This window comes from Mesocricetus auratus, unplaced genomic scaffold, assembly GCF_017639785.1.
Source record: "Mesocricetus auratus isolate SY011 unplaced genomic scaffold, BCM_Maur_2.0 Super-Scaffold_100676, whole genome shotgun sequence".
Taxonomy (NCBI): Eukaryota; Metazoa; Chordata; class Mammalia; order Rodentia; family Cricetidae; genus Mesocricetus; species Mesocricetus auratus.
Genome location: NW_024429266.1, coordinates 150,131,488 through 150,150,401, shown reverse-complemented (window position 1 = coordinate 150,150,401; position 18,914 = coordinate 150,131,488). Strand labels below are relative to the sequence as shown.

General features: G+C 47.1%; 1 protein-coding gene across 1 annotated transcript in view; it reads left to right on the top strand.

The window, feature by feature from the left end:
* The first annotated feature begins 1,064 nt into the window (after window positions 1-1,064).
* The window catches only part of Eefsec (eukaryotic elongation factor, selenocysteine-tRNA specific), a 199,641-nt gene continuing 181,791 nt past the window's right edge, over window positions 1,065-18,914 (top strand). Inside the window, exon 1 of the mRNA XM_040737773.1 lies at window positions 1,065-1,388. Within this exon, the coding sequence (XP_040593707.1) occupies window positions 1,115-1,388 (274 nt within the window). The 5' untranslated portion in view covers window positions 1,065-1,114. The remainder of the gene's footprint in view (window positions 1,389-18,914) is intronic.

Here is an 18,914-nt window from a genome sequence, read left to right as displayed (position 1 = left end):
CACCATGATGATAATGGACTAAACCTCTGAAAATGTAAGTCAACCAAATTAAACGTTTTTCCTTTAGGTGCTGTGGTCATTATGTCTCTTCACAGCAATAGAAACCTTGACTGGGACAGGGGACAATTCACTTTCAAATCCTTCCTGTCCTGTTAGTGGCTGAAATCAAGCTTCCCCCCTCTTCACATTGGAGTAGCCCTGTTCAGCTCTCCAGTCCTCATTTCTCCCCTGTGAAGCCCCAGGCATCTTCTTTTCTTTGGCCTTTACTCTTTGCCAGAGCAACCACTTAAGTTTGTTATCGCTTTCATAGTTCTAGGCACGTCTCAAAACCTGAAAGGAGTTGCAGAGGCTGACAGACATTTACCACACATTCTACACACAGTAAGTTGCAGCTGGTTATGGTAGCCCAGATTCTGAGTAAGATTTTTTACTGAGTCAGTGAGGTCCTCTCCCATCCTTTCACAGTATTTCCAGGTTTCCAATGGGCAGTTCTCAGGTTGCCCGCCTTCCCATCTCTACCTTTCCAAATAATCTGGCTTGGTCACTGGTCTTCGGTTTTGCCTCACTCCTCCGGTTTTCACAGCAAAAATGTCGGTCACCACATCACAGTGCTGTGCATACAGTCTGCACTTAATAAAGGCTACCAGAAATGAATGATGGACGGAGGAGTGTGTATTGAGGGATGGAAGGATGGATGAAGGGTGTGTGGATGGATGGGTGTGGAATGATGGAAGGAAAAAAGGTCGGGTGGGTGGCAGGATGGATGGATGGATGGATGGAAGGGAGAGACAGAAGGATGGATGGGTGGACGGACGAACGGACTAGTGAGTGAATGGAAGGATGAATACACGAAAGGAGGAATCTCCAATCTCAGGCTGGCGAGACTTCGTCGGGGGTGGGCAGGTGACAGCAACCCCAGGTAGGTAGTTTGGCTCCCGTAGCTCCCTGCGTGCGTCCGATGTCCTCTCCGCCTTGCGGTAAACCTTGTGGGCGCCCGAGGGCGGAAGCTTCTGTGCCGGAACCGGCGTACTCGGCGCGGGTTGCGGGGGGGTGCGGCTTAGCTGGCGGACCGCTTAGCCGGCGCTCAAGCGGCGGCGTGCGAGGAGGCGGCGGCATGGCGGGCCGGCGGGTGAATGTGAATGTGGGCGTGCTGGGTCACATCGACAGCGGCAAGACAGCGCTGGCGCGCGCGCTGAGCACTACGGCCTCCACCGCCGCCTTCGACAAGCAGCCACAGAGCCGTGAGCGCGGTATAACGCTCGACCTGGGCTTTTCCTGTTTCGTCGTGCCGTTGCCGGGGGATGAGCCCGGGACCGGCGACACGCAGCTGCAGGTCACGCTGGTCGACTGCCCCGGGCACGCCTCCCTCATCCGGACCATCATTGGCGGTGAGCGCGGGCCGGGGCGGGAGCTGGGCTCGGGGTCCGAGCTCGCGGCATGGTGGCGGGCCTGTCAGCCTAGGCCTGGCCGCCTGCCCGGGAGGCTTGAGGGCTCGAACTCACAGCCCACAGATGCGGACACCGTTCCCGCCTTCACTGCCGTGCTTCGAGATGCTTTCCTAGAAAAACAATCTAAGGAAACAAACCCTGCAAAAAGGGTGTACGCGAAAGTTTCAAAAGTCACCATTCACCTGACGTTTGGTCTCCCGGTTTTCTGTCCCAAGCACTGTTCCCAGCTTCCTGTGTATGGATGGTTTCAGGAAAAGTACACAGAAACGCAGGCAATCATCTCCCGTTGTAGTACTTGAGAGTGAGGGGGCTTGAACCTAGTGCCTTGATCATAAGAGGCAAGTGCCCTGTCCCTGGGCGATCTTTCTCAAGACTTGATCTCTCACTTTTTATACACAAATCAGCCCTGTGTGGAGACTGCTCCATATCCATACATAAAGTTCAATCACTCATTTTTTTTAAAGCTCACACAAAGTTCCTTTGTACACTTTCACCAACATTTTCTCGATAGACTTTTGTGCCTTTTCCAGGCCTGGCTACACATGCCCAGAAGGCTTTGGAGTGTGCACTAATGTAACAGAGTAAGTTAGGTCTGAATTGTCTAAGGCAAGGGACTTATGTGTTTTCAGTCATGAAGAGAACTGCTGAAATCTACCCCTAGAATTTGTACCACTTAATTAGTCTTTAAATACAGGCCTTAGGAATAGGGCATTATAAATAAAACATTTCCTAACTACCCCTCTATGCTCAACTCAGGACCCTTCCCATTTGTCCACATGAAACTTTTTTTTTTTTTTTTTGGTTTTTCGAGACAGGGTTTCTCTGTGGCTTTGGAGGTTGTCCTGGAACTCGCTCTGTAGACCAGGCTGGCCTCGAACTCACAGAGATCCGCCTGCCTCTGCCTCCCGAGTGCTGGGATTAAAGGCGTGCGCCACCAACGCCCGGCTTTTTTTAGTTTTTTTTTTTTTCACATGAAACTATTTTTATGCCTTTTAAAATTCCTTTTGAAGATCCATTTAACTACACTTAGGTCTAGAGACAGGACCTTATAATCTGTTTTTTAAGTGCCCAACACAAAAATATGTATGGCTGAGTCTACTTGCTATAGCTCCAGTGACCCATTTCCTGCTTGTCCCCTTGCTCTTGGGTTTCTTTCCAGCAGTATACTGTAAGCATATGCCCGAATGTATATGGGGCAGATGGTTCATTAGTCCCGGGGCATTCCAGGTCCCAGCTGCGGTGATTAGTTAAGTGCTTTGATCTTTGTGGCCTCCTTTTCTCCATGCTGTAGGCAGTCTGAGACTATTTCCCCGTTTCACTGACGTGGAAATGGAGGCTTACCTGCCCAGAGTCACTTGCTTGCACAGTCTCTATTCACTCCACAATAGAGTAATTAATGACTAACAAGGACCACACAGTAAATAAACAAAACTAAAACCCATAGCTAAATTCTGACTGGCCATATTCAAATACATCTCAGAAAACATACTGTAAGCCAGTGTAAATTGGAAGTGGAACTAGAAAGTGCATTGACATGTGTCTCACTGGTGGAAAAGCTGCCTAGTAGGTTCTATCCCTAGTATTACAAACAAGAGAGAAAAGAAAAATTAGGTTTTCTGGCAAATATAGAATCTGACTTGTAATAATAACTTAATGATTTCCCACTTTTATGATGGTGTGCAAATGGTACATGTTCAGCAGAACTTTGACCTTTCCTGGTTTGTGACATTGTTGGTTGTCAGGATACTGCACCTTGAGGTCAACCCTGGGATCCAGAGGGCAAACCACTTTTTACTGGATACTGGCTGCTAAGCTGGCAGGTCTAGATATTCTGTGCATTCCCTGCATTTTCTTATATTTTGAACATACGATAACTGTATTGGATATAGCCCAGTTGTAAGGGGAGAAGCATCTGAACTATAGATAGGCCAGGCAGAAAGACAGACATTCTTTTGGAGGTGTGTATAACTGGGTTTGCAGTTTTTTTTCCCTTACTAGCTGTGTGGCCTTTGAATTTAACTCTGGATCTTTTATAACTTGTGGATAATGTTAACCATGCAGTTATTTTCTGACATGGCTCTTTTCAAATATTTATGCTTCTTAAGAGGACAAACTTTGTAGGAAGCATGTTTTGTTTATCATGTAACCACTAAAGAAGTTGGGATTTAGGAAGGCAGCTAGTAAGCTGGACTGTTAAGGTCTCCCTGTATCCCAAGTTGGGACCTTTCCATGATACTCCATTTTCCCGAATTCCTGCTTACTCCTTCCAGTATGTACATTTACATAGAACCTCTTTGTTTGACAAAAATGTTTCAGCATTAGCCCAGTATGTATAACCAAATGGCCAGGGCCCGAGTACGTGGTGTTTTGATTGAGACTGAATAACCACACAAGGGGATTTGTTCTCTTGGCTGTTGTTACTCCTCTCCCTCCCTCCCTCCCTCCCTCCCTCCCTCCCTCCCTGCCTCCCTCCCTTTCCTTCCTTCTTTTGCCTCACTTGAAGCTCTGTAGCCTTGAACTCACTGAGATCTGTCTGCCTCTGCCTCCTAAGTGCAGGGATTAAAGGCATTCAACAACATTGCCTGTCTTGTTGCTCTTCTTCCTTTGTGTGTTGAGAAAACTTCCTTCCTGGTGTTCAATGGCCTGACTTTACTGGAGTGGTGAGACCATTCTTTCTTGGGGAGATTAGATGTCTACCTTTCTGGGGACCTGAACAATGTCCCTATTTCAGAGGGTTTATCAGGTCATGTTAGCCCTTGCTTCTAGATTCTCGGTCCTTTTTTTGTTTGGTTTGTTATTGATACAGGGTCTTTCTAGCCCTGACTGTTCTAAGACTTACTTAGTAGACTAGGAGGCAGCTAAACAAAAATCCACATGGCTGACCCCCAGGTGCTGGAATTAAAGGTATGCACCATTATGCCTGACTCCTCAGTACATTACTGTATTTGGATTAATCCAGCCTTCTTGTTCCAGGCTCAATACCCAGGCTGTGTCTTCCTCTAAGCCTCCTCAGTGACTCTGTTTCTGGCCTTCAGTTTGTGCCGGTGACTTTTCTACTACTAAGTGGGTCAACACTCGATTCCCCCAAGGTCTTTGCTACTTCTGTTGTGTGCCAGAGTCCTTGTTGCTTGTCCCAGTTCCAATGCCACCTTATGAGTGAGACCCTCTGGCCCTCCTCCCTACGGTGTGTCCCTAGTCCTCACCCCTTATACTCTCCCATTTCCTGATGTCCCTCTTGTTGTGTCAGTTGTCATTTGCTAGAATTGGGGCTCTGGGAGCAGAGTGGGATCTGAATCGCCAGTGCTCTGTGCTGCCTGGACTGGGGCCTGGCAACTGGCAGGTTCTTAGTGAATTCTGAGGGAGGGAGAGCTGTTCCACCTGCTGACCTGACTGATTGTGAGCTGGTGGGCAGTTAGGTCAGGGCTGACCTGATAAGTGCATCCTGGTGTTGGCTCTTCCCTTGTCCAAGAGATGACAAGAGAGCTGGCAAAGGCACACTGCCATGCTCTGAGAGATCTCTGAGTTTTATGCACAGAGAGCAGAAGCTCGAGTGACTCACTACGCTGGGCATGGAGTGCACCTATCTAGCTAGCTACTTGGTCTGCCGAGGCAGGAGGATCACCTAGGCCCAGGAATTTGAGTCCAGCCTGTGCAACATAGTGAGTCTCTGTTAAAAAAACAAAAACAAAAAAAACATTGCCCACCTCTTGTTGAGGGACAGGTTGTGGGCACATTAGGAAGAAGTTTTCCTAGGGCAGGGAACAAACTGGTGAGGCTGCTTTGTCAATTTAGGGTCAGAGGTAACTGGTAGCATGGGGTGCAGCAGAATGTCGTTATCGGATTTGACTAGGGTGTTCGTTACAGTGAAAAGTCTGGGCAGAGTTAGTCTAGAGAGTAGCCTTGGGATGATTTCTCCTAAGGGTCTGGAGCACTTTGGAAGGCTGCTGCTGTGTAGATGTATGATGTGGCCAGCTGAGCTGTGGGTAGGAAGCTGCAGGCAGGGACTTCATGGGCAGAGGTGTGGTCTTCTAGTCTCCTCCTCCTGGGATCCTTGGACAACTGATGCCAGCAGTTCTCAACCTGTGGGTCAAAACCCCATAGGGGAGGTCAAACAACCCTTTCACAGGAGTTGCCCATGACCACAGATATTTACATTACAATTCATAACAGTAGCAAAATTACAGTTAGGAAGTAGCAATTTTATGGTTGGGGGTCACAACATGAGCAACTGTATTAAAGAGTTGCAGCATTAAGAAGGTTGAGACCCAGTGGCCTATGAATGGCTCACTGCGTGAATTATACAGTCCCCTGGAGAAGGCAGTCACAACTGAGTCCATAGTGTAGCTTCAAACGATGGTCTTTTAAGTTAACGCCCACTCTCAATTCCATTGTCCTCCTAGATGAATGCTCCAGAAGCAAGAGCCCCTTCTTCATGAAACTGGATTTCATCTTCCTTGTGGCTCAGCTGGAGTCAGAGGTGATGAATTCATGTGTCAGCTGGTTGGTGCATTGGCCTGTTTTGTTATTGTTTTCTTAACCCTCATAGCTGCCCTGGGGAATAAAGGTGAGATTCACATTTTACAGTTGAAAAAAACTGTACCTCAGAGAGCGCAGGGACACAGTTACTGTTAGCCAGGTTTGAACCTGGTCCATGCGCCTCCACAGCCCTTGTCTGGCTTTCTCAGTGTAAATGAAAAGTGTGCTGTCCACTGCATCCCCACCCCCGCCCCCGCCCCCGTGGTAGTGCTTTAGGGTGATATTTTTCTCAAATCCATTTTCAAGTATAAATCTTTCAGGGTTAGAACTACAAAAAGATTAAACAATGTATGTTTTAAAGACTTGGGTTGGGGTGAGGGACTTAAGACTCATCTTCAATCTAACTCCAGTAGGAAAGAGGAAGGCTGAAAAATGCTGGTACCTTGGCTTAGCAATTTATAGTCTTCTGGTGGCTGGGAGGATTAACAGTGTGTTGTCTCTGAGTCTCTTGTTCTGCTTGTTAATAAACAACTCTTCTGCCACCACCGACTTGTCTCCAAGCCCCCCCATCCCATACCCACTGTGGGAGTCCTGCATGGCTGGGTCCATCTTTGGGCCACTCTCTGATAGGAACAAACCAGAGTTTGTATGTCTGACCCAGTCACTGTACTTGGAGCTTTTGGAGTTTTGGTCTGTTACCCTGGAGACAACTTTCTTTGTAACGCCATCTTTGCTTTCCTGACTTTCTGTACTCTCAGTGCCTGAGGGTCAAAGCTTTTGGCTCTGTGGTCTACTTTTCCAGTCCTGTCCTTTGAAGTCCCTTTGTATTCTGTCAGACACCTGTCCTTTAGACTCATGAATGTAATAGGGTTTATGTGTGCAAAAGAATGCTTGCTATCAAGTAAATTTCTCATGTCACCCTATGTAGTTCATACTGACCTTTAAACATGCATACCAAGGGCCAGAATGCTGCTTGGTAAACAGAGGGGCCTTGGACCCAGGCCTTGGCAACCAGGGAACACAGTAGTCTTATTCTAATGGGAGAAAAAAAGAAAGCCAGATGAGAAATACTTTTTGTTTCCTTTGCTTTTGGTCTTTCTGTAAGAATCTGTGTAGGAACACACGTTGTAGCACTTACATTTTTATTTTACAACATTGAGACTTATGTAGGTGCAGAGGGCAAGTGCTTCCTTCAGCTCAGGTATCTGATGGGCCATGGTTCTGGTTCTCTGCCTCTATCTGATATTTTCAAAACACACACACACACACACACACACACACACACACACACACACACACACACACACGGTTTTCTGCCTATATCTGATATTTTCAGCACACACACACACACACACACACACACACACACACACACACACACCTGGAAGACTCTGCCATCTGGTACAGCTTCTGTGCTGTCCTTTGCTATCAGGTGATGCTGGGCCAGCACGAGTTACTTGCTTTCCCTTGCTTCAAAGGCACTCTGGCCAGTAGGCAGTCTGCCCTGCCCCGCTGCAGTGTGCTGCTATAGAAATACAAGTGCCTCTGTGCCTGGCGCCTTATATCTCCCTGACCCCACTTGATCTCCTTCCAAGCTGCAGTGCCTTTAGCTGTCTCCAGGAGACTCAAGTTGAACTCCTCTGTACCACTTTTCTCTTGGAGCTGGACAGCGGGTGACTTTGCTTTGGTTGGGGTGACAGTGTGGGAGCGGCACAACATCAGACACAGTCTTGAGTTTAAATTAATGCAGAATATTTGAGCAGGAACCAACAGGAAAGAAAAATGGAAGCAGGTAGTCATATTTCATTCCGTTGGGGTACATTTTTCTTCTCATGGGGCTTGCCCTTGAGAACAAAACATATCAAATGTTAAATCAAAGAATATTTTTGTAGTCATGCTAGGAATAGAAAATAATGCAAAGACTTTGCCTTCTTGAGGCAAATATTTTGCTGGAAGGTTATAATCAAAGTCAGAAGGAAATTGTAGCCACAGCTTTGGTAAAGCTGTGATCACTTAAAATTAATTGCTTTTAAGCTTTTCGCTGAATGTCTCTTGTCTGGATCCGCATGTCTCTGGGTTTTCCTTGAGAACCACTTCATTCAGGTTGGGGTAAGATTTGGGCAGGCATCTCAGAAGATACAACCTATAGATGAAGCCTTAGGACCTGACCCTTCTTGGTCATTCTTTTGTTCAGTGGAACCTCAGCCAGGCTGGGCTTGAGCCTTTCATGATTATCTGTTCCCATCTCAATAAGAGCTTTGGCAACATGTAAAAGGTGATGCTTTTGTAGCTCTGGCCTTCAGCTACCTTATAAACCCAGTTCCAGGAGGGTGGCATTTCTGAGGCAACATCCTGATGGGGCTGGGAGCCAATCTGAACTAAGCAACACATTGTACCCTGCTGTTGGAAGGACCTGTATGAGTGGAAGCACCATGGGATAGGGTCGATGCCTATGTTTTCTGTAACTCTACCTGACCTGCCTCACAGAAAGTACATGACAAGCCGGACAGTAGTGGTGTCACCACTGCGCCATGCTTTTAATCCCAGCACTCCGGAGGCAGAGGCAGGCGGATCTCTGTGAGTTCGAGGCCAATCTGGTTTCATGCCACCACACCCAGTTGTCTTGGTGGTTTTTATCCACTCATTTTGCTTCTACACACACATACTGTTTTGGATGTGAAGCTAGATATAATCCATGCATGTCTTCAAGGGTCTTGTAGTCAGGGGAGGCAGAAGGGATTGGACTGTAAGAGTCTTGAATTAGGAGAGCCTGTGTGATGTGATATGTGAATGTGTTGTGGTACAAGAGGAAAGAAAGCCCCCCCCCATTGGGGACACAGGTGACCTAAACAGGTGACCTGGAGATTTCTAGGTAAAATGGCCACAGGGAGTAGCCTCAGCAAAGTCCCCAGCCGTGAGGACAGGCTGATCTAGTGGGGAGGTAATAGGTGGTGGGAGGAGGGGCTGCCCTGTTGGAACTTTGTAGGATGGTTGAGCGCTTACTGATGAAGATGGAGGATGTCTCACCTAGAAGACTCAGCACGCAGACAGAGCTCTTGAAAGAGGAAGCCAGTAACAAGTTCAGTGGCTGGTGGCTGGCTAGGATAGAGCTCAGGAACGGCTACTTTGTGGGAGAGGGTGTGTTTTAACCAGGGGGCCTTATTATAGTGCTTTCCACAAGCTCCCTTGGACTCTGAAAAAGGGTCCAGGACAAGTGGCATTAGGGCTAGGTGTTCTGAATGTGCCCCTCCAACAGCAGGCAAGCAGGCAGGCAGGTAGGCAGGCAGGCAGACAGACAGGTGGCCTCAGGAAGAACGTAGATCTCTGGAGTGCTAGTATGGCGTGCAAAGCAAGGCCGAGGGGCTTCTGCTTTTCAGGAGAGGGTAATTGTAGGTTTGGAGAACACATAGTGCCTTTCAGACACCGTTTGAGACCTCTGATACCTACTGTATTCTTAAAGCCTGTCTCAGGGAGGCTCTGGTGGTAAGTAGCTTGCTGCAGGTCTCCACTGCAGAGTCCTGTCCCAAGCTTTCTCCAACCTGGTTCCTGGCCATGCCTTTGCCCAGGACTGCAGTCATGCCTCAGTCCATGTTGCTATCAGAAGAAAGCTGTAGCTCCTGGAGAGCTGTTAATATACACAGCAAATAAAATGGTCACAGGCACAGGTTCTGTCACCCTCCTCCACTGCACTGTTCACCATTCTTCTCTGAACTATTTGAGTTTTGCTTCTTGTTAATTGGGCCTTTCATTTCCTTGTGCTGTGCAGTTAGGCCCCTGCTGCTTTGAAGTGGCCTCACTAGATAGGAGGGAGGACTTTGCTAATGTGGATGCTCCTCTTGGCAGGAGAAAAAACAGCTTTGCTGTTGAGAGACGTTCCCTCTTTCCCTGTCACTGTATTGTGATGATGCCTCTCTTGTTTTGGAGCCTTCAGGAAGACTAAAATGATGTCCTTTGTCTCTAACCTACTTCCTGAGGATATTTATTTGGTGGCACACACAGGTGCTACCTAAAGATAAACTTGACTTTTTTCTTTTAAAATCAGTGCTGGAAATGCACTAATATTGCTCTGCTTGGTTGAAGGACCTGCCTGGCCTGGCCCTTTGCTGTAGGTTAAAAGCCCAGGATAAGTCAATGACTGCTGCCCTTGGCCATCTGACCTTGATATTAGGGTTCAAATTGCCCATCTGCATTGTATTGTGACACTTGAGACAGTTACTCCACTGTGGTTAATTCCAGGTGAGTCCTCTTCCTTAGCCCTTTTTGACACAGGCAGCAGAGACACACAGTATGTGTATACTTAGGTATCTCCTATTCTAGAGACAATGGCTTAGGGCAAGTGCAGGGATAGTCTGCAGAGCTTAGCTCTAGAGGAGGAAGACAGACCTAAGAAAGAAGACTCTGTTTCTTTTACACTTCTTCCTGACACCTAGAGAACAGAAAACCACAAACTGGCAGGGATTGGCATCCAGTAGACACTCTCTGTTGCCAATACCCTTCTACTGTAGAGCCTCACAGCCTGCTGTGAAGGACAGCCACGTTTCCAACAGAACTTCCTGTAGCACAATGTCTATTCAGTGTTAATAATAAAAACTCAGTCAGATAATAGTGGTTAATGCTGGAAGATCAGAGAAGCAGAGCAGCCAGCCACTAGAGAATTCTTTATCAATGTTCAGACCAAAGGGGCGATCCTGTCCTCAGACTGTGTCCTCAGACTGCTCTGTTTCTCAGACTGCACTGTTCCTCAGACTGCTTAGACTGCCTCTCTCTCCTGTCTCTTTCCACCTTAGCTTCCCACTGGATGTTGTTGAGAGTTTACCGGTGAAGATGAGGGGGGATGTTCTAGCTAGAGGACCCAGCATGCATAGACAGACAAGGTAGGACCAGAGCATGGAGTCCATGAAAGAGGAAGCCAATAACAGGCTGATAGTGATGTTCTGATTGTGTGGCCCAGTAGCGTGGCTGGGAACATTGGGTGGCCATTTGAGTGTTTGCATCAAGACTAGTGCTGCTGAGGCATGGAAATACACATTTTACCTCAGTGCAGCACTGGATGGACTAAGACATGGCTAGTTCTGCATCCCTATGGTAGGTCAGGGTTGGTGCTGTCCTTTGTGTGTGGTTTGGTGCTAGGGGCTGCCATCTTTCTGGGAAGGATGGGCTCCCTGCCTTCCCTTGGATTCCAGATTTACTCTCTACTTGTTCTGCACACCTGCTGGAGTCCCCCTCACCCTGCTTGCCTTCCTAGTGCCCCTTCAAAGCATGGTCTATGATGTGACCCCCGGTCTTTCCTCCTCCATATCCTCATAGGAATCACTTGCTGGCCTTGTACCTCCAGCAGTTCCATTGGTGCTGCTGCTGCTTTGGGACAGGCTTCACCTAGATCCTCACTAGGTGAACTCAATCTCCCAGTCTGCAACCAGAAACTCTCCTTTAGTACTTTCTAGACCTCTCTGCTTAAGTCTTCAGCTGCTCTCTGTTGGCAGAAAGCCCAAGCCCCTCAATAGGACTGATGTGGTTCTTCCTGATAGATTTTGTGTTTTCTGCTTCTGGGACTGCATGACACTGCTGGGATATTTCTGCACAGACAGAACATGCTCTCTCAGGCTGTGCCTTCTGATGATACACGCTATTCTGGGAGCCTCATCTCCCTCCCAGGCTGAACTAGATAGTGCACTGATGGCTTCTAGCATCCTGTGCATACTCTCAAGAGCTTATTTCTTCCATCTTACTCAGTTTGAATTTACAGGGTGAACCCTTTGAGGACTGGGGCCTCAAAGGGGATAGGATGGGACCTGGCCCAGTCTGAATAACTGACACATATCTGTAGACACTCAGGAGTGACTGAATCAATGGTGATGGATTGATGGATAGATGGGTGGGTGTGTCAGTGGGTGGGTGGATGGATGGATGGATGATGAGTGGATAAAGAAGAGTTCATTTCCTACTGCCTACACCAAGCAGCCTTACTCCAGTGGTGCTGTGACTGACCAGAGTTCAACAGTGGAAGAAGCCTGCCTTGAGGTTAGACAAGTTAATCTTTCAATGGAAATTCAATCCTCACTTTTCATTTTCAGGCCACTTTGCGTAGCAAAGTAGTTTAACTCATAGCAGATTTCTGCCATGCTGATGGTTAATTTCACGGCCCACAGAGGGTCAGCAAACTAATGCCGAGAACACGGCGACCTCGGTGTGGCTCGCCGCACACGGTGAGGGCCTAGCAGTCCTGTTTTTTTAGAGTAGCAGTATTCAAACATCCTTCAGCAGGCTGATTTTGAGTTAACAGGGGTGACCCTTTCAAGAACATTTTTAAAAGCTATAGCATAGATCCCTCCCAGGCCGTGTATTTTCCTTTCTCCATGCAGTTCAAAAGGGCTGCGTCATCTGACAGGGTTCTGCCGGCAATCTTCAGCTTGACCCTGGTTGTTTAAATCTGCAGGAGGAAATTTGAACAAACTTGTACTTTGGTAATTCTTCTGCCTTTGTGAACCTTTAACCTTAAGGTTTCTTTCGGAGCCACTGGCTGCATTGTCACCCGCTGTCCCTGCTGAGGCTTTCAAAGGGCATTGTCTAGTGCGTCTGTTTTCACTTTGTTACTGGCGTTCTTTTGAGGAAGGATATTAATTCAGACCTGATTCTGAGGCAGGAGGGGAACTTTTAAACTTGCCCCAGAGCTCAGGGATGGGGAAATGAGCATAATGCAAGCCCGTGGCTGATGCTGGTGAAGGAGAGGGAGGCCTCCAGCTATCCAGTGGGCAACCTCAGCTCTGCCATGTCCTGTCTGACATCATGGCCAAAGTGATTGGCTCTGATATTTTGGAGCACCAAGTTCTTAGGAACCTGGGAATTCAGTGGTGAATATGGGGTCCCACTGACCACTATAGAAGACCACATACTAATGAACTTCCAGGGTCAGCTAGAAGGCTCCTCAAGTCTGGGGGAGAGCTCTGGTGCTGCACTGTCCTGTCACTGCCCAAGACTTCCTGATGCTTGATCATCCTGCCTCTCTTTCTTCTCCACCAGCTAGCCAGTTCACCATTCACTTCTTGTTTATTTCTTGCAATGTGACCGTGATGGTGCTAGCACAGGTCCTTGTGGGCTTTGGTGCTGATTTCATGAGTGTATGGTGACTGAGACTGGACTTTGCTTGTTGTGTGTCATACACTTTAATGCAGTCTTTGGGGCTGCTGGAACCCTTGGTCTGGCTTCTTGACTTTATTTCTTTCCTTGGACATCTTAATATCCTAAAAGTAGTAGGCCTAGATGACCTTATTCTGTAAGCTTGATGGCACAGGAAGAGGGGTGAATCATCATATTAATAAAGTTCATTTGAGCCATTATAGGTTTAAAGAGAAATCTGGTACTAGGGAAATATCCAGAGATCTACAAGCATGACCCCAACTAACAATCTAAGTAATAGTGGAGAGGCTACCTTAAATGCCCTTCTCCGATAATGAGATTGATGACTACTTTATATGCTATCCTAGAACCTTCATCCAGTAGCTGATGGAAGCAGAAGCAGATACCCACAGCTAAACACTGAACTGAACTCCTGGAATCCAGTTGCAGAGAAGGTGGAGTGATGAGCAAAGGGGTTAAGACCAGGCTGGAGAAACCCACAGAAATGGATGACCTGAACAAGGGGGAGCTCATGGACCCCAGACTGATTGCTGGGAAACCAACATAGGACTGATCCAGACCCCCTGAACATGGATGTCAGTTTGAAGGTCTGGCTAATCTATGGGGCCTCTGGTAGTGGATCAGTATTTATCCCTAGTACACCAATGAACTTTGGGAGCCCAATCCACATAGAGGGATACTCTCTCAGCCTAGACACATGGGGGAGGGCCTAGGCCCTGCTCCAAATGATACGACAGACTTTGAAGATCCCCTATGGAAGGCCTTATCCTCCCTGGGGAGCAGAAAGGGGCTGGGATGGGGGTTAGTGGGGGACAGGGGAGTAGGGGAGGGAGAGGGAACTGGGATTGATATATAAAACAAGCTTGTTTCTAATTTAAATTAAAAAATAGAACAACAACAACAAAAAAATAAAGTTCATTCAGCAGTCTCTGAGAGACTTGCGTGTTAGCAAGGTGGAAGTTGCCGTAGCTTTCCAGACAGGTGGAAGGCAAGTATTAGGAAGTAAGCAAAACCATGAAGAATTGTGAGTTGTGATCAGTACTAAGGATTGTACAGGACTGTTGGCTTTGGCGTATATATTTGAGCCCTTCCTGAGGTATGGAGTTGAAAGTAAATTCTGCAGAAGGTTGGGGCCAGCCACTGGTGAATTGGGGATAGGTGCTACATGCCAGAGGAGCAGCACTTCAAGGAATCCACGGGGGATAAGGGGGAATGCAGGGAAGTGGGGGGTGGGGGAGAGAGGGGGGTGGGCTTGGGTTGGTTTGTAAGGGGGAGAGTGGGTGGCAGGCAGTTGTGGATATATTTGGGCAGATATGCACATTGGACTCTGTTAGTCCTAGTTTTATTGGAGGATAAGCTATGGTATGTTGTGATTCAGGGACACAGAGAGATATACACACCAGGCTTTTTCTACTGGCTTTTGTGTGTTCTTAGTCCTGTCTGTTTCTGTTACCAGACCTTAGATTCATGTGGGTGTTTCCTGCCCTTCCCTTAAATTCTCTATGTTGTTTTTGTTGCAGTATCGGAGAATAGAATCTAGGGCCTTGTGTGTACTGTGTAAATACTCTCTACTACTCTTTCCTTCAGGAGAGCAATGGGCTGAAGTAGAAATAGGACTGGCATGGCAGGAGTTAGTCAGTTTCAATGTTGTGCAGTTGTGATTGACCAGTAGACAGCGGCACACTGGCATCTCTGGCTCCAGCCACAGAGTGGGAAGGAAGCATTCCTGAGTGAACAGCAGAGATGTCAGGTAAGGCATCTAGTCACAGAGCTGGTGAGCAGATAGGGCATGGCTGGAACCTGGTCACACTCCTTTCTTTGCTTGTCTTCTTGAGTATACTGTCTTTGATGTTTCCCTCCCATCCCTCCTGTGGGTGCTGGATGGAAGGTGCTAACACAGGGTCGGGATGGGAAAGATGTTGCCTTTCCAGGAAAACTGAGGTTGCTATGGTTTGGTCTCCCGACTGTGCCCATGAGGTAGAAGTGTGGGTGCTGGCATTCCGATGGTTTGTTGTTTAGAACAGAACTGCAAACTGATTTCAGAGATGCCCTGCTCCTTACCCCAAGCTTTGCTGCTGAGCAGGCGGTACTGGCCTCAGGTTCATTCATATGGGTGTCTTCTACCCTTTCCTTAAGTTCTTCATGTTGTTTTGTTGCAGTATTGGATTATTGAGCCTAGGGCCTGGGATACACTCTGTCACTGAGCTACACCTCTGCTTCCCTTTTCTTAAAACAAGGGAACAGTTAGAGATGTGCTGAGAGCCTTTGTCCCGAGGAAGTGCTTGTGTCTGTGCTTTGCCCCCTTTTCTGCTCTGGAACCAAATGAATTTTTCTCCCTGTGCAGATTTCTTATATAAATGGAAGTGATGTTCACCCATTATTTTAAGTTCACCAATAATTTCTAAAAGGTTTTTAAAGTGCATAATGAAAGTTCCCATGACAATCAACAGTTTTTTTTGAGTAGTGAGTGTTTCCTAGGAACTACAAGAGTCTGCTTTCTCCAACCGAGTCTTTCCTCTTCTTATCTCAGAATCTGCCTCAAAAGGCAATCTGGGAACATGCAGCAAATACTCTGGTAACAGATGTGTGCCATCCTCTTCCTGACAAGTCCCCAGGCTGGGAAACGCGGCTCTACCCCATAAGCCATCTACTGGGTGTGGGTAGATAGATACACCCTGTGCTGATTGGAGCTGTTTGGTGCACAAGAGGGCAGTGTTTGCTTGCAGTCTCAGATGGGTGATCATGTGTGAGTTCACAGGTCAGCATAGTTAGAATGACCTGAGACGTGTTCAAGACAAAACAAACTGTAAGCCACAGTCAGGATGAGTCCTCATATATGTCTTTAAATCCATGACCCCTTCAAAACCTTACTGCTTGTTAGCCTTCTTTTCCCTAAAAAGAAAAATATTGTTTCTTTAATGTTTAGTTTTAATTTTTTTAATCAATGAAAATATGGTTTGCAAATCTTGTACGGTAGTGGCAAAGGTTACACAGTGTCACAGAAGCAAAACAATGGCTTTCTAATTAAAAACCAGATGGCCAGATTTTTTGTTTTGAGCAAGGGGTCAAATGTATTTTCTCCCCCTTTCACATCAATGTAAAGATTATCTGCCTTAACTTTTAAAGCATTTGAAGGTGTGGATGTCAGTCATCCACCCTTTATTCTTTCGCTCCGCTTTCTTTTTCTGCAGGGTAGCTTCCCTGCATCCTGGTGTTCCCTGAGATTGGCTATGTCTGCTTTTTATAAGGATTTGTCCATTTTCAGTTCTCGTATGGTACTCCTCTGCAGAAACTTCCAGGCCAGAAGGGCACACATTAGAATCCAGATTCTGCCCCATCAGACTTCAGACGCTACAGAACTGGGAGCCCCATCCTTCCCTCAGTCTATACCTCCTGATCCCAGGTGTTTCTAGGATGTCCAATAGAGTTGAACTGATGACAGCAGTGTGGTCAGGCCCCACTTACTGATGACATGCTATAGGTGACAGAGCAGCTTGAGGGAACAGAGTGAGACCAAGCATAGGCGCGCCCATAGCTTGTCTTGCTTTCCCATGGGAACCACCTGGCCTTTCTGAGCTGCCTGTGCACCTCAGTTTGAGGTGATGTCTTGGACAGGGTGACTGCATGACTAGCCTGTCCATAAAGCTCATGCATAGAGCAGAGTCCCTAACCAGTGTGAGTGCCAGGGGAGTGGGGGCTGTTGGACAGGACAAGGGTTCCTGACTGGAGACAAGCCGTTTTTCCCCATACTGCTCATTTACTTGATGCTTGATCATACCCCTTGCTAACCCCAATGAGCATCGCAGTAAAGCACAGTGAGACCCAGATGCAAAGGGCTGTCCACCATCTCGGTTCCCTGATAGCCATCAAGGGGCCAGGCAGTTCCAGGCTGAACCTTTTTGAAATCAGATGTCTTCTAGTCTTTTGTACTCATATATCTTCCAAAGGGAGTGTAAATATAGGTGCCACATAAGCCTTAGGGTAGATATGACATCCCTGTGGTCTTTAATTGGCCTGTGACTTCTCATTTAAATGTGAATGTGATAGCACTGAGTGCAGTGTCAATGGGTGGCACTCACTGTTTCCTGTGACCTACCTGAATTCTACGTGGGTCTGAGTATGAAAGATTCCACATCAGGCTTGTAGAAGACGCCTCTACCAAACATTTTTCCAGGAACAGAATTTTGGAAAAATGCTGGAGCCCTCAGTTTCCAAAGGAGCCTCATTTGCAAGGGATAAGAAGTTGTTTTTATGTGACTCTGGGTGGTTTTGTCTTTTCACCCTCATGGTGGGGCTAGCAATCAGGAATGGAATCCATGTGCTGCATAGTAATTTCTAGTTAGGTGCTTGGATGCTGTGTGTTTGTTGGGTCACGGTTAGCTCATAATGGAGCGAAATGAGTGAGACCCCTGCAGCAACCAATATATGGATATACCAGAGAGACATGGTGACAAGATAGAGCCTATCTGTGAAAGAATGTTCTGGGTGCTGTCCTGTCTGGGGTGTAGATGGAATCATTGTTCTGAAGAGTTCCCTTATACCAGAATTCCCTCCACAAGTATTGCAAGGAGGGAAGACCAGCAGTGCTTATTCCTGCACAGCCAGCCTGGCCTTTCCAACGAACATCATTTTTCAGAATGAATTATGATTCAATTTTAAAACACACACGGATGTTTTGCTTTTGTATGGATAAATACCAGAAATGACCAGCACTGGAGAGAGTTGAGAATGGTGTTCCCAAAGGAACCAGACAGGAGTGATTATGCATCCAGGTGCTTATTGTGGCAGAGTGTCCCAGAGAACCCTGAGTTTTCTGCAGGCTCTCAGCTAGTGAAAGGAGCCACTTGGCACTTGACTCTGTGACAAGGTTAGGAAAACTGTGCTGGCCACCCTTGCTGGGAGTACTCACTCTGGTCATTGCTTTCAGGCCTTCCCCTTTGTTTCTTGGGGTGCTGCTTGGCTCTCTGGCTGCCATGGCTTTTATGGACCTGAGCTAGTGTGCTGCTTCTTACCATAGCATATGCTGCTTAGAGTAGTCTGTGGGTGGCCCCCTCTTATGTCTTGGTCAGCAAATAGATTGTATAATTTTGAGGCAGTTTTCAGTTTTCTATGGGTCTTGAGGTCAGCCAACTTTCTTGGGTTTGTTGGGTTCTGTAAGCTTTACATGCCATGCCTAAAGCATTACAACCTGTTGGGCATGCAGGGCAGACAGGTCTACTTTTAGATTGCCATAGAAAATTAAGAGGAGTGTGTGCACTAGGCCTGTGCATTTGAGTTTGGAGAAAGACCTTTGGTAGAAATGTTGGACAAGCTATCTGTGAATACAGAAACGAGCTTTTCTTAACCTTGCATTCTTTACAAGATCAAGGGGCATACCCTGGGTGTGTGTGAGAGTTAGCAGTAGCAACTGGGATTCCTCGTCCCTGTCCCTGGGGCCTGGGGACATTCATGGTTTAGCACCAGTATGTAGTTGCTTTTAGGGTCTTTGGGTAGTCAAACATCCTTTCCCTCAGCATTGCTGGCATCAGGAAAGAACCTTAAAATTATGCAAGAACAATGTTTCAGGGAAGGAAATGAAATTCTTAATTTTTTTAAAGTGAAGAAGAGGAAGGAAAAATATATTCCTTCTTTTCATTTACTGTTGAGTAGGATGGAGGGCAAAGCTGACCTTTCCTATATGATGTCTTCATCAGCATCTCTTTTTCTTTCTCTTCCTTTTCTTCTCCTCCCCTTCTCTTCACTCTTTCCTGGTCTCCTGCATCTCCCCTGCATCCTCTGTTTCCATCCTCCTTTCCTACTGGTCCTGTGGAGACTCCCCTTTTGTCTAAGGTAGTCCCGGGGGAATTCAGTGTC